This window comes from Protopterus annectens, chromosome 7.part0 (assembly GCF_019279795.1).
Source record: "Protopterus annectens isolate FY-2018-M chromosome 7.part0, PAN1.0, whole genome shotgun sequence".
Taxonomy (NCBI): Eukaryota; Metazoa; Chordata; order Ceratodontiformes; family Protopteridae; genus Protopterus; species Protopterus annectens.
Window position 1 is genome coordinate 491,015,302 of NC_056739.1, and position 19,896 is coordinate 491,035,197.

General features: G+C 43.2%; 1 protein-coding gene across 5 annotated transcripts in view; it reads left to right on the forward strand.

Moving 5' to 3' along the window:
- CAMTA2 (calmodulin binding transcription activator 2) overlaps positions 1 to 19,896 on the forward strand; it is a 2,181,461-nt gene that overhangs the window by 775,781 nt on the left and 1,385,784 nt on the right. For all 5 annotated transcript variants that reach the window (XM_044077091.1, XM_044077090.1, XM_044077092.1 and 2 more), the window contains 2 exons: positions 5,912 to 6,021; positions 13,280 to 13,347. In XM_044077091.1, coding sequence (XP_043933026.1) covers positions 5,912 to 6,021; positions 13,280 to 13,347 — 178 coding nt within the window. The remainder of the gene's footprint in view (positions 1 to 5,911; positions 6,022 to 13,279; positions 13,348 to 19,896) is intronic.

Sequence of the window (19,896 nt, forward strand, 5' to 3'; positions counted from 1 at the left end):
AGAGGCTCACAAGCAAATTTCTTTGTTACTCCAAATAGGGGCCATTCAGCCAGTTCCTGTACCAGAAAGGGGCCTAGGATTTTATTCTCGCCTGTTCCTAGTACCAAAGAAGGGGAACACGTGGAGACCAATTTTGGATTTATCTATCCTCAACACTTATCTGGACATTCCCAAGTTCAAAATGATGACGTTACAACAGCTTTTACCTCTGCTGGGCAAAGATCATTGGATGGTAACTTTAGATCTCAAGGAAGCTTACCTTCATGTGCCTATAAGACTAAGTTGCAGAAAGTATCTGCGTTTTCGAGCTGGAAATTCTCATTATCAGTTCTCTGCATTGCCCTTTGGCTTATCTACTGCGCCCAGAGTATTCACAAAGGTTCTGGCTCCAGTGATAGCTTACTTCAGGCTACAAGGAATTCAAATCTATCCTTACTTGGACGACTGCCTGATTCTGGCTCAAGAAAAGGAAGACCTTCTACAGCATTTGGAATATGTTATAGCAGTGCTAAGATGCCTAGGGTATTCTGTGAACGAAATAAAGTCCAGTCTAGTACCCTCTCAAGACATGTGCTTTCTGGGTGTGAGACTGAATACAGCAGCCCAGATGGCCTTTTTAACCCCGGACAAACAAAAGAATCTTTCCAGTTACTTCCATCAACTATCTCTTCAGTCCGGGCTGACTGCAAGGACAGTCCTTCAAGCCTTAGGGTTCATGGCATCTTGTATTCTGATGCTTCCCAATGCCAAACTGCATATGAGGAAGCTGCAATGGTATCTCAAAATGTATGGACACAGCACTGCCAGGATTTGGACACTGTCATTCAAATAATACCTTGCATTCAAAAGAATTTTTGTGGTGGGCTCAGGAATGTCACCTAAACAAGGGACTCTCTGTGACCCGGCCAGAGGCGAGTCAGATTTTAACGACAGATGCCTCGGACATTGCTTGGGAGCTCATCTAAATGGAAAGTGGATACAAGACAAGTGGCCTGTCAGACTACAGCATCTACATATCAACATGAAGGAGATGTTAGCAGTCCAGTTTGCATTAATGGCTTTCAAGGAGTTACTTCTTCCAGGGCAGGTGTTGATTCTAACAGACAACACAACTGTCATGTGGTACATCAACAAACAAGGGGGAACACATTCTTATCCTCTATGCAGGCAAGCAATGATTTTATGGGAGACTGCGCTCAGCTTGCAACTAACTCTTCAGGCAAGGTTTCTGCCGGAGCACAGAACTCCTTAGCAGATGTGTTAAGCAGGCAAATCATGGATCCCCACGAGTGGAAACTGGATCTTCATGTATTTCAGAAATTGACAGTGTCATGGGGAACTCCAGACATAGATCTGTTCGCTTCTCCACTAAACCACCAGCTGCCAAAGTTTTGCACAAAGGGGTTTCATCACACAGCTTGGAAAGTGGATGCTCTTTCTTTCAGTTGGAAAAATCTTCATGTGTATGCCTTTCCACCTCTGCCTCTTCTTCCAAAGGTGCTCCTAAAGGTCAGACAAGACAAGCCAAGGATGATTTTAATAGCTCCAGATTGGCCTCGGCAACACTGGTACCCACTACTAAGGAGTCTGTTAAGGAAGCCTCCATGGCCTTTACCTTTGATTCCACATCTGTTATCTCAGAAGGACGGTCACCTGCTCAATGTCAAGCTTCACTCTCTTCATCTAACAGCCTGGCATATTCTGTTTTGAAACACAGCAGGTCTCAACTTCCTCAACAAGTTTTAAATGTGATTATGGAAGCCAGAAGACCTAGTACAAGGAAAGTGTACGCAGAAAAATGGAAGAGGTTTTTATTTTGGAGTGCAGCAAAGAATTTGGAGATTTCTGAGCCTAATTTGAGTGTGGCTCTTCAATATCTTACTGAGTTATTGGACAAAGGTTTGTCTTTCTCTTCCATTAAGATTCATGCTGCAGCAATTTCAGCTCACTATGATTGTGACCCACCATTGTTTTCGCATCCTTTGTTCAAGCAGTTTCTTAGAGGGGCAAAGAATATAAGACCCCAATGAGCTCCTACTCCTGCTTGGGATCTCAATTTTGTGTTGGAAAAACTTACTCTACAACCTTTTGAGCCTGCGGCTACTGCTGAATTGAAATACTTGTCATGGAAGACTGCATTTTTGTTGGCTATTACTTCTGCAAGAAGGGTTTCTGAGTTGCAGGCCCTTATGGCAGTAGAGCCCTTTTGATTTTCCATAAGGATAGAGTATCATTACGTACTAATCCTTCCTTTATGCCTAAGGTGGTTTCTAGTGTGGCTTTAAACCAAACTATTCATTTGCCTACTTTCTATGCAGATCCCCAAAATAAGGGGGAAAAGATTTTGCACACTTTAGATGTACATAGGCAGTTGCGTTATTATTTAAGCAGGACTAAGGATTTCAGGCAGTCTCAGCAGTTGTTTGTTTCTTTTGCTTTGAGTTCTCAGGGCAAGCCTGTGTCTAAGCAAACTATTTCTAAGTGGATTGGGTTTTGCATTTCATTTTGTTATTCCCATCATGGCAAGGAGATTCCAGCTGGGATTAGGCCTCATTCCACTAGGGCTACTGCCACTTCAACAGCATTTCTAAGGGGGGTGGCAACTAAGGATATTTTGGAGGCAGCTACTTGGAGTTCAGTGCATACTTTCTCTAAGCATTACCACCTTCCTCTCTACTCTAAATCTAGGGCTGGTTTTGCCACAGCTATTTTGCAAGGCATGTTGACAGCCCCTGTTTCCTTATGATTTGCCAGCCTCCCTTACCTCTGCTTTGGGATTCTACCCAATGGTTAGGACTGCAGCAATGTGGAATGAAGAACATAGTACAGTTTTGTACCTACCATAAATGTAGATGTTCGAGGATCCACATTGCTGCAGTCCAATTTACCCTCCCTCCTTCCCCTCTGTGTTTAGGGGTGGTGGTGTGGGTTAGTATATATTCTTGTACATTTGTATATATTGTATATATGTTTGGTGCAGGGCTTTTTGGTGTTTTGGTTTGGGCCTTGTCTTTTAGGGTCTTCTGACATCTGGGGCAAGAAAAGACTGAGGATATGACGTCGGTCATGCGCATTAGTACCCTGACGTCCTGACATCAGTCTAATGCGCCGTGACCGACGTCAGCCATATACTTTGGTATTCGGGCCGACTGGACAGCGGACTACCCCCAATGGTTAGGACTGCAGCAATGTGGATCCTCGAACATCTACATTTATGGTAGGTACAAAACTGTACTTTACGGATCTTATCTTCCGCAAATGGGGACAGCCTTGCTGTGATCTGTTTGCCACCCCTCTCAACAGCAAATGCAGCAACTACTTCTCCCTTCTTCTGCTTCCAGGTCATATACCCAGAGACACTCTAGTCCATGATTGGCCTCAGGGACACCTTTATGCTTTTCCCCCATTTCCCCTAATACCAAGACTCATACAGAAAGCAAAATCGTTGGGTTGCAAAATGATCCTCATTGCCCCTTATTGGCCTCAACAGATATGGTTTCCGTTCCTGCACCCCTACCTTGTCGATCAGCCCTGGATTCTGGACCCGATTCCAGATCTTCTGATTCATCAATCAGGCGGGTTGCATCAATCCCTCCAAACACTCCAGCTTACAGCTTGGTTACTCCACTTCCAACCTTAGCCAGGCTTCCCAGTATATCCCCAGCAGTCCATGATATTATTGTTTCCTCACATAAGAGTACTACGAGAAAAACGTATGCTAGTAAATGGAAACAGTTTTCTTATTGGGCAGAGTCTAGAAATGTGGATCCTTTCTCAGCCCCAGTCCATTAAATTCTTGAATTTCTAACACAACTTTTTCATTCTGGTGCCGCTTCCGCTACTATTAGAGTACAGTTAGCAGCCATTTCAAATTTTCATATCGGATTGTTGAATTCTAACATCATGTTTCATAAGCTCCGTAAGGCTTTTCTGAGAGGAACATCTCTTTTTAGACCTCCAGTGAGCGATCCCCCTCCTCCTTGGGATCTTAACTTAGTCTTAACTTCCTTAATTTTGCCTCCTTTTGAACTGGCAGCATCATGTTCCCTTAAGTTTCTGTCTTGGAAGACACTTTTTCTGGTTGCTATCACTTCAGCTCGGTGTGTCTCAGAACTTCAAGCACTATGCGTTCGACCTCTTTACCTGGTGTTTCACAAGGACAGAGTTTCTCTGAGGACCAATCCATCCTTTATTCCTAAAGTTTGCTCAGAGAACAATTTAAATCAAGCCATAGATCTCCCAGTGTCTTTCCCAATCACAGCAACAGGGTAGAATACAAGCTCCACCAACTGGATGTTCGTAGACAATTGCATTTTTACCTTCATAGAACTAAAGAAGGTCAGACCAGTTATTTCTCTCTTTATGCCTTCAACAAACAAGGCCTCCCAGTTTCCAAGGTGACCTTATCCAGATGGTTATCTAATACTATTACCTTTATTTGCCAGTTACGAAATAGAGTTACCAGCTAAACCAAAAGGCCATTCTACCAGGGCATTAGCCACCTCCATAGCTTTTCAATCTAGGTTGCCCATAGATTCAGTCTGTGCAGCTGCCATGTGGGCAAACCCTCATACCTTTATATCGCATTACAAGGTGGAGATGGTCTCCCGGAGCAGAGCTGACTTTGGTTCCACTGTTCTGAAGAGTCTGTTCCAATGAGCCACCCAGGATGCTAGGTGCTAGGGACGCTGTCCCAAACAGCAAGAACGAAGGCAAGATATGCAACCTAACATAAAGAAGTTATGTACCTACCATAACGTTCCATGTTAGTTGTCTTCATCTCGCCTTCCTTCTTGCGTTCCTCCCTCCTTCCCCCGTCCTAGTGGACTGAGAGGAGTTCTGGTTTTCACTGGTTGAGAATTTTTTTCCTTATTGCTCTCCTGGCCAGGTTTTTTTCATAACCTATTCTATAATTAGATATATTGAACAACCAGTTCTTAGATAACTGGTTTTCTCAACTTATGTCTGGGGTTAGCTATTACAAATGAGATCTGGGTAGCTTTTTTTAGGCATCATGGGATAAGGGGTAGCCTCGAGCCAGTAAACAGCTCTCGAGCTATTGAAGATGGCCGAGTCGGAGCCGAGGATCGGCTCCGAACCCAAACAGCAAGAAGGAAGGCGAGATGAAGACTAACGTGGAACGTTATGGTAGGTACATAACTTCTTTTTACTGGTCATGACTGAAGTTAGATTGTTTTTGCATTAGCTCACTTACCCGGTTATTAGGTGTTTAACAGTAATAATTCCTGACATAGTGTGTTGCCATAAAATCTTTCTTCAGCTGCAAGAAATGTAAAGTAAAACAGGGCATTTTTTTGTTTTGTTTTGTTTTATCACTCTAAGCCTTAAGCTTAAAGTTCTGCTAGGCATATGCAAAGTGTACTATGCACAAACTTTTGAAAATTACTTATTTTGAGTATTGAGACGTGCTAGAATTAATAAAGGCAGCTGGTACATGTATCATGATTTAACACTGTATAATTTGTTAAATGGCTTTTTTTTTTTATGCTTGCGCTTGTCATTTCAGGAATTTTTTTTAAGTATCAAAGAAGTTTACTGTCCATAAATATGCAGTGCCTGAAGTGTGCTGTCCATAAATATGTAGTGCCTGAAGTATGCTGCCCATAAATATGTAGTCCCTGAAGTAGCTGTCCATAAAAAATATGTAGTGCCTAAAGTATACTGTCCATAAATATATAGTGTCTGAAGTGTACTGTCCATAAATATGTAGTGTCTGAAGCTGAGGAAGCTGCAGTCACAGACAGAATTTCTACATTTTAGAAGCTGATGTATAACAATTCCACCTGTCTCTGGTCTTCCCTGCACACCTTTGCCTTTAAACCATCATTGTGTTGATACAGTCATATTTTTAGAATTTTGTAGTAAGCACATGTCTTCATTTTCTTCTTAGAAAATCATCATCACCACCATGTGAAGGTGTTCCTTCCAAAAAAACTGCTTGACTGTTTGCCAAAGTGTGCCATTCTACCCAAGGAGCGACTACGTTGGAACACCAATGAGGTATGTCTTAATTACATAATGAACTTTATTTTAGCTCAAAACAGTGCATCATCATGATTTCAGCATTGAATCTGCATTACACCAGCAGCTACCTGAGCTTTAATTTGACTGTCTGCAAGCAGCAACCTTGTATATTTTTGCCCCATTTTGAAACTTACATGTACCCATGTATAAAGCTTTACGACTGGCCAAACATATAAATATGTGTAAAGGAATTATAACCTCCCAGGAGTCTAGTAGTCACGTTGATTATCATATGTGCCACATTAAAGGTCTTTCTCCCTCCCCTTATCAACTTGTTAATCAAATGTAATAGCCTTTTTTATTACTGTACTTAGATTTTTAGTAACATAATTTACCTCCAGTGATTTTTCCTCACTACTGTAGGTAGCAGGATTAATATGTTTTTGAGAAGTTGCTTTGTTATGTTTGTTGACTTTGAAGGCCAAGCTCTTATTTTTGTTACAAAATTTCATTTTGTTAAATTGTGTCTAATTTCTAGAGCAGTATTGTGGTTGAAGGGGAAAAGACAGTGATAGACAATAATTAATTTATCTATTTATCTATCTATCTATGTATATATGCATATATATATATATATATATATATATATATATATATATATATGTATACACATATATATATATATATATATATATATATATGTATATATATGTATACATATATATATGTATATATATATGTGTGTGTGTATGTATTTTTGTGTATATGTGTGTGTGTGTGTGTGTGTGTGTGTGTGTGTATATATATATATATATATATATATATATATATATATTTTTTTTTTTAATTTTAGCACTCTTACACAAACATGTCTGTAATATGTATTTATGTATGTCAGTGCATGATCCCTATCATAAGCTGAAAGTCCCACAAGAGTGAACCTTAGAAGATCTAGCAGGGAATATCGAAAACCTGGAAGCTCGACCAGCAAACTACAAACACTAACACCAACCTTTTTACAGGGTGGAAGCCCCCTCTGCTAATTATATATACAAACTCCAAGGTTGCACTACAGTGGGGAAAGTAGCAAAACTCCAATCCTCGCTTAACCATGATCCCGTGCATTGACAGTTTGAATTCTTTGAACTTTCATGTGATTCATTTGAACTTCTGGGTTTTCAGTATTCCTGGCTTGACCTTGTATATTTCACACTTGGACCTTGGGCACACACATTCACACAATATATACATGTCTGTGTAGAGGTGATACATGTTAGTATTTTGTGTATGTACCCAGATATGTTGAAGAGCTTCTCAGAACTGTTGATGTTCTTCGTGTTTAACTGTTGCAGTTATCACACTTGGGTTATCTGCCTGCAGGTAGCCCTCAGTCGGCCCAAACACCAGAGTCTTGGGTTTTCTGCCTCGGATGCTGTCGCTTCTTCCACGACGTCAGGTTGTCAAGGGTATAAAACAGGCAGCCGATGCCATTACATCAGTCTTTCCTGCCGAGGAGCCCGAAGCAGAAGCAGTTTGCAAGTGCCGGTCGCTACCTGAAATTTTTGTTTTTCAAGTTTCAAACCTGAAGTCTTCTAAAGCTAAGTACCCCGTTGGGAATCCTTTTTTCTTGCTCTAAACGATGTCAGAAAAAGTTGACAATTGTCTTGCCTGTGGAAAGCAAATACCTCACAGAGATTTTCATTCTTACTGCGCCACCTGTTTAGGCCCAGACCACGACGTCCCTCTCTGTCGGTTTTGTGCCTTATTTAACGCACGAACCATTCGTCGTCAGGCTATCTTTGTTGCTAAATTCTTTTGCTCTCGTTCTCCATATTCCAAAATGGCCTCAATAAGGCATCTGACTACTGATCTTCAGAAAAAAACGTAAAGATAAAGACAGAGACAGACCGCATAGGTCCAAAACTGCCGACGACGCTTCCTTTAAGCTAGTCATCAGTCCGCCGGTACTCAGTGAGACGCCTTTGCAGCCCTTGATGCACACTTCTTCAGATCCGCAGGCCTCTGCTGAGACCCATTCGGAGTCCGGTATGCCGCAAGATGCTTCTTCGACTATGGAATTTGCAGATGTGTCTGCCTTGGATCAGTCCGGAGCTGCTGAACCTACTGATGTTCGAATTAAACTGATGACTTTATTTTTAGCTAAAACTACCGAGTTTCTTAAGCCCAGAGTATGCACGACACCTAGAAAACCGATGACCAAAGCACATGCTCAAGCTCCCATGTCACAAAAACAAATGTTTAGAATGGCTGAAGACCTTATTACCCTAATTAGTGGAAGCCAGCCTTCCCCTGCTAAGCGACAAAGAATTGAGTTTCATTCTAATTCTACAGACCAGGAGTCCGATGACTCTGACCCTTCTGATTATCAGGACATGCCCTTATCAACCTATGAAGATTCAGATGCAGAGGAATCCATTCCCTATGCCTCCCCTCCCAGAGGATTTTTTTTTTTTTTTTTTGGTGAAACCTTGCATACTTTGAGAGCATTTCCGCTGGGAATGCCAGGACTACCCTCAGTCCAAAAAGAGACTCAGAGAATTTTTAGAGTTGCCTCAACACAGGCCTCTAGCTGTACCCCCTGTCCTAGGTGTTGTAGATGATGTCTTCATGAAATCCAGTCTTACTCCAGACACTTTACCCCCGACCCCTAGAAAACCTGACGGGTACTACAGAGTACCTGATTCTCACAAATTTCTCTTCAAGAATCTTTACTGTGGATCCAGAGACCATTTCCCAGGGACCTAAAGGTATTAAGGCTTTCGATAGCCAAAAGCCCTACCCCTTCAGACAGGGATTCCAGAGCTTTAAACAGATGGGGTAAGAAGGTAAATACCTCTGCAACTCTTGTCATCAGGGCATTGAATTGCCAGTTTCACATGTTAAAGTATCAGCAACATATTATGGAACTAATTAAACAAAAAATATGCAAGATGTAAATATGCATTGTATATTATACTATGTTGCTATTTTACTTTACTTATGTTTAACTTTTTAACATGTACTACTTGCTTAACTATTACTATGTCTACTATGTTTTATGGAGCTTTTCTCCCTGGGCCTCCACTGAAAACGGGCTCCTTGAGCCCAGTGGACCTCCCTGGTTATCAAACTGGAAATAAAATAAAATAAAATGAAATAAAAATGGGGTTAGCTCCAGATTGTACAGAAAATAAAGATTTACAAGAGTTAATAATGCATTCTGCAAACCAAGTTAGTAATTATACTTTGCAGTGTGGCTTTGATGCCCTAGAAGCATCTTGCAGGGCTGCAGTCACTGGGTCTGTACTGAGAAGGCATGCTTGGCTGAAGGAACAAACATTGCCAGATCATGTCAAATCAAAATTACTAGATGCTCCTTTAAATAAGGACTGTTTGTTTGGCACCAAAGTAGAAGAGGTTCTTAAAAAGATGGAAGAAAAATCTAAATCTATGCAAACTGTTAAATAATTCTTACAAGTACACCCACCTAGATTCAGTAGGCATTGGCCTTCTAAAAACTGGTCCTTTCCAGCCCCTTCCAGGCCTTCTCAGTCCAAACCAAGGGGAAACAGGCCACCCAGACTACAGTTTCAGGGTATGCAGAGATCTAAACAATGGAGTGCTCCCACCTCAAAAACAGTGAGTGGTAAGCCACCCCCTTACGGAAAAAGCTAACAATGACTTTTCAATTATTCTTCCCAGCCCTGCCTAATTACTTGTGCCCCTAGGAGGAAAACTTGCCCTTCATGCAAAAAACTGGATGTCCATTATTCAGGACCAATGGGTCCTAAACATTGTATCCCAGGGGTACAGATTCTACTTCCATTCACTGCCAACTTTTCCTGGTGCCCAGAAAAGAGGGCTCTTGGCGCCCAGTCCTGGATCTATCAGTTCTCAACACCTTTCTGGTGGTCCCAAAATTCAAAATGCTTACCCTGCAACAGCTTCTCCCTATGCTAGCCAAGAATGCCTGGTTAGTCGCTCTAGACTTAAGAAGCTTATCTGCACATCCCCATAAGGGAGTCATGCAGGAAATATCTACGCTTCAGGACAGGCTCTATGCACTATCAGTTCTCTGCACTTCCCTTTGGCTTATCTACTGTGCCCAGAGTATTCACAAAGTGCCTGGCTACAGCCATTGCATATTGCAGGCAGAAAAATATCCAAATTTTCCCAGAACTGGACGATTGCCTGATTCAGGCAGACAGTCAGGAATTGCTGCTTCAGCACCTGGTGTTTGTAAAAAGCCTTCTCACTTATTGGAGTACATCATCAATGAAAATAAATCACAACTGGTGCCCAGTCAAAAGATGGTATTCCTGGGAGCAAGCTTGGACACAACTTCCCAGATGGCATTTCTCACTCCAGAAAAACAGGTCCATCTGACCAACTACTTCAAACAAATGGCCACCAGAACCCTGCTATCTGCAAGGAAAATACTGCAAGCCCTAGGGTTCATGGCCTCATGTAGTCTGCTGTTTCCATATGCAAGACTGCATATGAGGAAACTTCAATGGTACTTAAAAAGTCTTTGGTGCCAACATTCTCAGGACCTGGAAGCAATCATTCCAATCATACATTGTCTAAGGGCAGAGTTCCTTTGGTGGGCAGAAGCATTTAACCACAACAAGGGACTGCCTTTCACTCAACCCCTCGCTGCCCAAACCCGGACAACAGATGCATCATACTATGCATGGGGGGCTCATATGGCAGGCAAATGCATTCAGGGCCACTGGAGCCCAGACCAAATTCTCCTGCACATCAGTCAAAAAGAGATGCTAGCTGTACAGAGTGCTCTGACAGCCTTCAAATACTTAATCCTTCCAGGACAGCTGCTGATAAAAACAGATGACACCACAGTTATGTAGTACATAAACAAGCAGGGGGGAACCCATTCTTACCCACTTTGCAGGTTAGCCATGGCCCTGTGGAACACAGCCTTGAGCAACCAAGTGCATCTACAAGCTCAGTTCCTGCCAAGCAAACAAAATTCACTTGCAGACGACTTAAGCAGAAATCTCCTAGACCCACACGAATGGAAATTGGAGCCCAATACCTTCAACCTTCTAATCCAGAGGTGGGGGACACCGGAGGTGGACATATTTGCCTCCTCTGAGAACCACAAGTTGAGCAAATTCTTCTCCAGGAACCCTCACAGCAGGGCCTGGAAGGTGGATGCCCTATCCTTCCAATGGGAAAACCTCTCAATTTATGTCTTTGCCCCTCTGCCCCCCCCCCCCTCTCAAAAGTACTACTCAAGATCAAACAGGACAGGCCAAGGGCAATTCTTATTGCCCCAGACTGGCCACATCATCACTGATACCCACTTCTTATGCAGTCTGACAACAGTGCCACCTTGGCACCTTCACCAGACTCCTACCCTGCTGTCTCAGCAGGAGGGACAGATTTTGCATCCACAGTTGCAAACCCTAAACCTTGCAGCCTGGCTTATCCACTGAATACACCACCAGCAACCCTCATCAAACAGGTGCTGGGCATCATTCTTGAAGCCAGAAGGCCTAGTACTAGGAAACCCTATGCTGAAAAGTGGAAAAGATATTGTTCTTGTGATTAGTCTCAAGGAAAGGACACAGCAGTGCCCTTCTTACCTCTAATCCTGGATTACCTAGCAGAGCTACTCCATAGAGACCTATCCTTCTCCTCCATTAAGATTCATACCTCTGCCATCTCAGCTCATTATAATACTGAGCCACCTCTATTTTCTCACCCTCTCATCAAACAGTTCCTGAGGGGTGCTAACAACTTAAGGCCCCCTAGGAGAGCACCCACCCCTGCCTGGGACCTTAACTCTGTACTGGGAAAGCTCACACTTCCCCCTTTTGAACCTGCTGCTTCAGCAGAGTTAAAGTTCCTCTCTTGGAAAACAGCCTTGCTTTTAGCCATAACTTCAGCAAGAAGAGTGTCTGAGTTACAGGCGCTAATGGCTACAGAACCCTTCATTATTTTCCATGCTGACAGGGTTTCCCTCAGGACTAACCCGTTCTTTATGCCTAAAGTGGTGGTCAGTGTGGCTGTAAATCAATTCAACTGTTTGCCAACCTTCTTCCCTAATCCTCAGAATAAAGGGGAAAGGATCCTGCACTCCTTGGACGTGTACAGACCGCTCAGGTTATACCTTGACAGGACTAAACCTTTCAGAAAATCTGACCAGTTGCTAGTCAGTTTTGCTATAGGGGCAGAGGGCAAGGCAATTTCAAAACAAACCATTTCCAAATGGATAGAACACTGCATCCATTTCTGCTGCAAGCACCATGGAAAACCTACCCCACAGGGGATCAGACCACATTCCACTATGGCTACTTTCACCTCTACAGCATTTCTCAGGGGCGTCCCTACCAGGGACATTCTGGAAGCTGCAACCTGGAGTTCTGTACACACCTTCACTTACCTATTTTTTCTAAATCCAGAGCTGGATTTGCTACAGCAGTCTTACAATGCCTGCCAGCCCTAACACTTCTTGACTGCCTCCACCCTTCCTCAGCTTTGGGAATCAACCCAAGTGTGATGACTGCAACAGTGAAACACGAAGAGCATAGTACAGTTGTGTACCTACCATAAATGTAGATGTTCGAGTGTATTCACTGTTGCAGTCCTGGTTTCCCTTCCTCCAGCCCCCTGACTTTATCTATCCTTTCTATCTCTCCTCTCTATGGCCATTTTTACTGGCAGTGGTATTTACTTTTTACTGATGGTGTTCCCACCATATACTAGCTTCCTATTTGGGGGCTCCTGACATTTGGGGCAAGAAAAACTGATGTAATGGCGTCGGCTGCCTGTTTTATACCCCTGATGACCTAACATCATGGAAGAAGCGACAGCATCCGACGCAGAAATCCCAAGACTCTGGTATTCGGGCCGACTGAGGGCTACCTGCAGGTAGATAATCCAAGTGTGATGACTGCAACAATGAATACACTCGAACATCTACATTTATGGTAAGTGTACACAACTGTACTTTTGTGTATGTATACATTTATTTTGCCATTAGCAACTAGTGCTAGTAGGTAAAATACAGAAATTCTAAAATCCTTTACTGTAACCAGGTAAGCGTAATAGCTCTGTAGCTTGCCAGTTTGATAGTTAAAACAATGAAACAATAACATTAGGATTTTTTTTTGGTGTTTATACCAATCTGTGGTTGTACAACTGCAGAAAACAGATGTTCATATAGTCTCTTCTTTTTATCTCATTAAGTAGATGTCAGTGCTTCTTTGTTATCAGTTTGAGAAATGATGTGTGAACATAATCAGTGGTAATTCTTTTTCTTTGACAGGAAATTACATCATATTTAATAACATTTGAAAAGCATGAAGAATGGCTATCTGCAACTCCCAGGACAAGGTAAAACATGTCAGAGTTTTTTTAAAAATAATAAAACCTGCTTTCTGTTTTAGTCACCTATTTTCCTGCAGCAAAGTCTTATGTTGCCATGGTTACTCAGGATAGAAAGTAAATAAGAGTAGGCATACTGGATGGCGAGGACAGGTTTTCAGTGGATAGCTACCGATAAATACAGTTGTAAGTGATCAGTAGATATGTCTGTTACCATGGTAACATTCTCTGCCTTGGCCAGGTAAACTGCTTTTGCTCTAGGGAATCAACAAGCAGAAATAGCAGTTGTGACACTGAAGTAACAGAAAAAAGAAGTCTTACTAATGCGAAGGGAAGCCTGATTGTCTGTGGTCATCCCATGTCCATCTGTCTGATATTGTTTTCTTTCTTTGTTAGTTCACCTCACGTCCTTCAAAACAGGTCGTAAGATTAGTTCTTCTTGCATTTCTTTGCAGGCAAGGATGTAGTCTCCTGAACAAAGCAAGATAGATGTCGGTAAATGCTATTTGAGCTTACTGTGGAGATTCTGGACTTTAATTAATGTATTTATGTGTCTTTTTCATATGTCTTTACTAAAATTCCTCAACCCTTGCAGTGTTTTTGACCTTTACACTCTCACAGTCATCGTACCCACCACAAGTATAGTGAGTATTCCTTTTTCTTCTTTTTAGGATAATTTTTCTGAAAAACTATTACTAAATCTGTAAAACAAACATCCAAATCCAAATCCAAACAGTGTGATGCAGATGGATAAAGCCCTGACTACAAACCAGGTTGAAGTACCAGCCAGGAAGCTTGGGTAGCTGACTAGGGGAGGGTAGTAGAACATGGCTAAGCCAACTTGCTTATTCAGGCCGTGGGGGTAGTGCGGGGAGGTGAAGGAAGACAACTCTCTCTGCTACTATACTGACAGAGGAGGGTAGTTATTGCAGCAAGACAGTATGAAGAGTTTGGGACAATCACCGACCAAGCAGCATGTTTGCCCATTATATCCAGAGATGGCAAGTGCGCTGGCTACAGTGGGACAGTAGGAGTTAGAACAAGAAAACAAATAGGCTCTTTAAGATTGGCATTTCACCAGAACTGACCTAAGTTTTTCCCTGGCAGAAGTAGGTGGCATCCTTCTGTCAGTCGTCTGTCCATCCAGGAGAGGTCCCTCATCTTAGGGAGTAAGGTGGATCGTCATGTGGAATGGGCAAAGGAGGTTCCATGTTGTTCTGTTAACTTTTTAAGTCAGTGTAATATTTATAATTTGGCCTTAATTTCGAGCCTTTGTCACTTCATTATTTTTGGCTTTGTTTAGAATGCTTGAGCAAAAAATTTGAAGTGTATGACCTGTGTTAATGTCTGCAAAAGGTCATTGTGCCAGTCTACTAGTCCACATATTAAAATATTAAAAAATCTGTATATTCTAATTTGAACTGTGCATCAGTATTTCATTTCAGATACTCTTGTACAGACATGTCAGACTGAAATCTGGAAATATTCACAATAGTCAGTGCTAAGATAGTGGGCTGGCAAAAAGAGTGTCTTAACCACCACTAACCCCTATGTTACATATATATTTTTTTCTTCTGTTCTTCAACTGAGGGGTCTCAGATCTGATGTTGGATCTGTCCTTGGCCACTTTGATACACTTTAGACTCATTAGCTCAAGCTCCTCCTCTTATCCATAATTCCCTTCTTCTCCTCAGTTACCTCAGATCTCATTTGCTGCTTCAGCGTTTGGACACGATCACCATTAACTCGAGCGGGTCAGAATGAATCAGTACTTTATTGACATTTTTTTTTGTGTGTCTCTTTTTTAACTTTTTCTTCTTTTCTGATTTAAAATCAAACAACAAAAAAGGGAGATTTATCTTTATTTTTTCTTGTAAGGACTTTTAGTTCCTACTCTTCTTGTTACTGTAGTGTTGGGCCTTGATCCCTTGCTTCCTTCAGTTTGCTACCTGTTTGTTGGTACTTCTCAGCTTACCATATTAGTGAATTCTTTACATTTTTACCTTTGGGTATTGCTTTTACCATTGCTGATATATTTTCCTAGCTGATTGCCTCCTGTCTTCTTCTTGTTGATGGCTATATTGATATATCAAAGATACCAACTAGATTTAAGAAGTGCGCCTCATGCGGGTACAAAATTTCAAACTCAGATAATCATACCAAGTGCATTTATTGTCTAGGACCAAGACATTTGAATACTGAGTGTGACATTTGTGCTAGTTTTAACCACAGGGCTCTGCTGGAAAGGAAAAACAAATTGATTCTAAAAGGTCGTCTTCTTTTATCTTCTTTTACCTCTGGAGCTCCATCCTCTTTTAAAAAAATCTTCAGTAGAGGCAGCAGACAAAAGCAAAGAATCGAGGAAGTGTTCCTCTGATTGCTCTCCTCCTTCAGCTTCTTCAGACTCCATTCTGTTCAAGAAAATATTTTGAATTTGTCAACCTCTTTGGGTCCAACCCTGACTATGTTGAAATCCACAGATCCAACTACACTCTCTTATCAGACCTAAGTTAAGCCTGTCAGCTCAAGCCTTAGCCAAATTTTGTCTGGAGCCAGTGATTTTGAGGATGCACTCTCCTTTCCTGCAGAACACTCTTTGAAGGGTATCCTGTCCACCTTTAACATTCTCTTCCCTCAGGTCATTTTTGACCCTAACAGAAGTGGATGTGGATAGCATGATGCGTAAGTTTCTCAGAAACCAGATTCAATTGGGTGTTATTCGGGCTCCGGCTCCCATTAGATCCATGAGCCTTCCTGCTGTACGACCCTAAACTTTGACTCCTACTCCAGTCCATCCTCTGGTTTCGGAGATTTCAGATCCGAGACTTCCAAGCTTATCTGTTTCGAATCAGAAGGCCTGGCCCTCTATGATCTCCTCTGTTCCAGGTAGCTCTGATTTTGTCGGACCCGGAAGGGTCTCAGATTGGTAATGTCAGATCTGGGGGGCTGGGTTCAATTTCAATGTTGTCAGGTTTGGCCCTTCCTCTTGGAGCCTCAGTGCTAGACATTTTGGTTCTGACCACTACGTCAAGGCTGGAGCATGAGGAGGGGGGGGGGGTGTTGGGTTCCATCCAGCACAGACTTCTACAGATCATTTGAGATCGATCATTTGAGATTGAGACTTGGTTCTCACATGGCTTCAGCATTTGATGCAGCGGAGAGAACTTTCTCCACCTTAGTAACAAAGACATTCTTCACCCCCCCCCCCCCAGTACATCCCATACTCAACTCTCTACTGTGGATGATGGGTCTTTTAATCTTATCCCATCTTCACAGCCAGTGTGGTCAAGCCTGAATACTGTCCTCATTCAGGATTCTGCAGGCACTTCCAAGTCCTGTCTGGAGCCATCCACCAAAGAGCACCCTGGAAGTGGACATGTAAGAAGAGACACTTAGACTCTTCACAAGAGTCTTTAACCGAAGACACTGACTTGACGAAGAAGGGTCCCAGAGGTCACCCCTTGAGGACATCTCCTTTGGTGAAATACTCAGACTTTGAGACAGAAAGATGGTTGGTCTTCTGATCCCCCTTCCCAAGAGGAGTCAGTTTTCCAGGAGGCTTTCAAAGACAGCTCAGCTACGATTTGGATAGTCCTCCCCGGCAGATGAGATGGTAGATCTTATCTCCTGATGGGCCTGGAAGGATCCGGATGTCACAGAATGTATACCCAAACGCCCAGACAAATACCTTGCTGCACCCAAAGATAGAGTTCATTGCAATAGCAGATACTGTGGTGGTTGCTGCAGCCAGAACAGAGTTTTTCTTTCCATCCCCTAACAGAGAGTCCAGGGCATTGGACAGATTTGGGAAGCATATCTATGCTTCAATGACTTTTTGCCCTCAAGTCACTGAATTATCTGGCACATGTTACGAGATTTTAAAAGGAATTGATCAAACATGTTTCCAATATCCTCTGGGGCCCATGTCTGCAGAGAACAAGAAGGTGGTATCTTCGCAATTGGCCACTCTCTAGTCCCTGTCTAATGCTTCCATGAGCTTGATCCTTCATGCCTTAGAGGGAGCTTTTAGAGCTGTGGGTTCAGGAATAGCCATTAGAAGGCATGTCTGGATGCTCCTTTATGATTTTGTGGAACCCTTGAAGTCTTCATTCATTAATGACCCCTTTGATGGATCCAACTTCTTTAGCCCTAAGGTGAAAGAGGCTCCTCTGTCTTTGAGTGAACAAGATGGGAAGGCATTATCTACCATGGGAATTTGTTATTCTACCCCTCATAGTACCTTCTCAAAGAACCAGAGAGGTGGCAGAAAGATGTGTTTCTGAAAGACACAAAGTTCTTCCCAGAACTCCTATGGAGAAAGATCCCCTCACAGTAGAGGGGAACTCTAATGGAAGGTGCCAACCTGTGTCAGAGGTGGTCTGCAACATCAGGGCTTCAGACGTCCCTTCTCTGAGGAGCCATCTCGGCATCCCTGAAGGGTTACCCAAGTGCTGCACTCTGGAGGCAATTCGGGGCACTTATCTGTACACTCAGGAACCTGGATAGCCATTACCAAAGATACCTGGGGGCAGAGTATAATATTCAGAAGTTATTACATACCATTTTCCCTTCTATCCTCAAAACACAACAGAAGAGTTTATGACATTCCACCCAGTCCAAGGAAAGCAGCAGGCATAGAAATAGAAAAGCTACTGAGAAAGAGTCAGCCAGCTGGTACCCCAGACCAGCAAGGCTCCAGGACCTACTCAAGAGCTTTTTAGTGCCAAAGAAGATGGGACCTAAAACCAGTTTTCAATTTCAGCAATCTGAATCAATTTGTAAAACACAGGATGCATACTATCATATCAAGATACACAGGTGGTCCAAGAGAAATTTACTCTAGTCACTATCAATTCAGAGCCCTGCTCTTTGATCTCACCACAACCCCCATGGTTTTCACCAAGTGCATGGCAGTGGTTGTGGCTCACTTGAGACTGCACAGATTCTGGGAGTCTCCTTATCTAGAAGACTGGCTCCATGTCCTTCATGGATGCATCTGCAGTCATAACAACTGGGTTGTCCTGTCGTCAGGCAGCCCTTCAGTCGGCCGGATTCCAAAGTCCGGGTCCGGCTTCGGCTGATGTCGCACTTCTCCCGACGTCATCTCTGTTGGTCTTCGGGTATAAAAGCATCAGCCGACGCCATTTTCCCCAGTCTTTCTTGCCGCGTGGCGCCCGAAGCAGAAGCTGTTCGCAAGTGCCGGTCGGTCGGATCCAGAGATTACTTCTACCGAATACTACTTCGAAGACTTCTAAAGCTAAGTACGCCGTTGGGGACTCTTTCTTGCCTCAGCCGATGTCAGAAAAAGTTAATAATTGTTTAACCTGTGGGAAACAAATACCTCATAAAGATTTCCACTCTTATTGTCTGCCTTGTTTAGGCCCAGCCCACGACGTAGCAGCCTGTTCGGCCTGTGCTTCTTTCAACCGACGAACGCTTAGGCGTCGGTCGGAGTTTGCAGAACAGTTTTTCGGTTCTGATTTTGCGTACATTATGCCGTCGGATCCTCCGACTACCCAATCTGCCAAAAAACGCAAAGATAAAGACCGACACTCGCGGTCCGCGGTTTCGGCCGAAACCATGGTTAAGCAAACCGCGAGTGTCTCGGTTTCAGCCGAAACCGAGAAAACTGATCAAAGTACAGCTGAACCTATCTCTACAACTGAGGCCCCTGCTACCACTCTTGAATCGGCCTCAGAAATTTTATCCACTACGGTGGTTGCCACTGACTTATCAGACACCATTCCCTTGGATGTCTCTACCCCAGCACGTGGTGCTGCTAGGCCTCCAGCAGCCATGTCCATTAAGGCCTTCGCCAGGGCTAAAGCAGCCAAGACTACTAAGACAGTGCCTGTTAAACCCCCCACAACCAGGCCCTCTTCTAGTTCTCAAATGCTTACTTTGGCAGAAGATTTAATTTCATTAATTAGAGGATCTCAATCTCACCCAGACAGGGCCTCTCAGCCCCCAGAGAAGAGACCTAGGGCAGAGCCCCTGAGCCAGTGTCCTCTGATGATTCTGCTGACGAATCAGACATAACTGACCAGCCAGAGGCTCCTTTCTCCAATTTTGAAGATTCTGATGCTGAAGAATCCATTCCAGCTGCTTCCCCACCAGAAGAATTCTCCTTTGGGGAAACCTTACATGCCATGCGAGAGCAGTTCCAATGGCAGCAACAGGATTTTTCAGACTCCAGAAAAAGACTTAGGACCTTTCTGCACCTCCCACAGCACAGGCCCTTAGCTATACCTCCTGTTCTCTCTGTGGTGGATGATGCTTTCAGTGATGTCTGCTCCGCTCCAGATTCTTTACCCCCAGCCCCTGCCAAACCAGAGAGATTTTACAGGGTGCCAGATACTCATCACCACCTTTACAAGGCCCCACTTGCAGACCCCCGAAACTATATCCCAGGGTCCCAAGGCAGTAGCCGCGACCACAGCTAAAAACCCTATTCCTTCTGAAAGGGAAGCAAGGTCATTAGACAGATGGGGTAAAAAGGTCTACACTTCAGCTACTCTCTCAGCTAGAGCTTTAAACTGTCAGTTCCACATGATACAA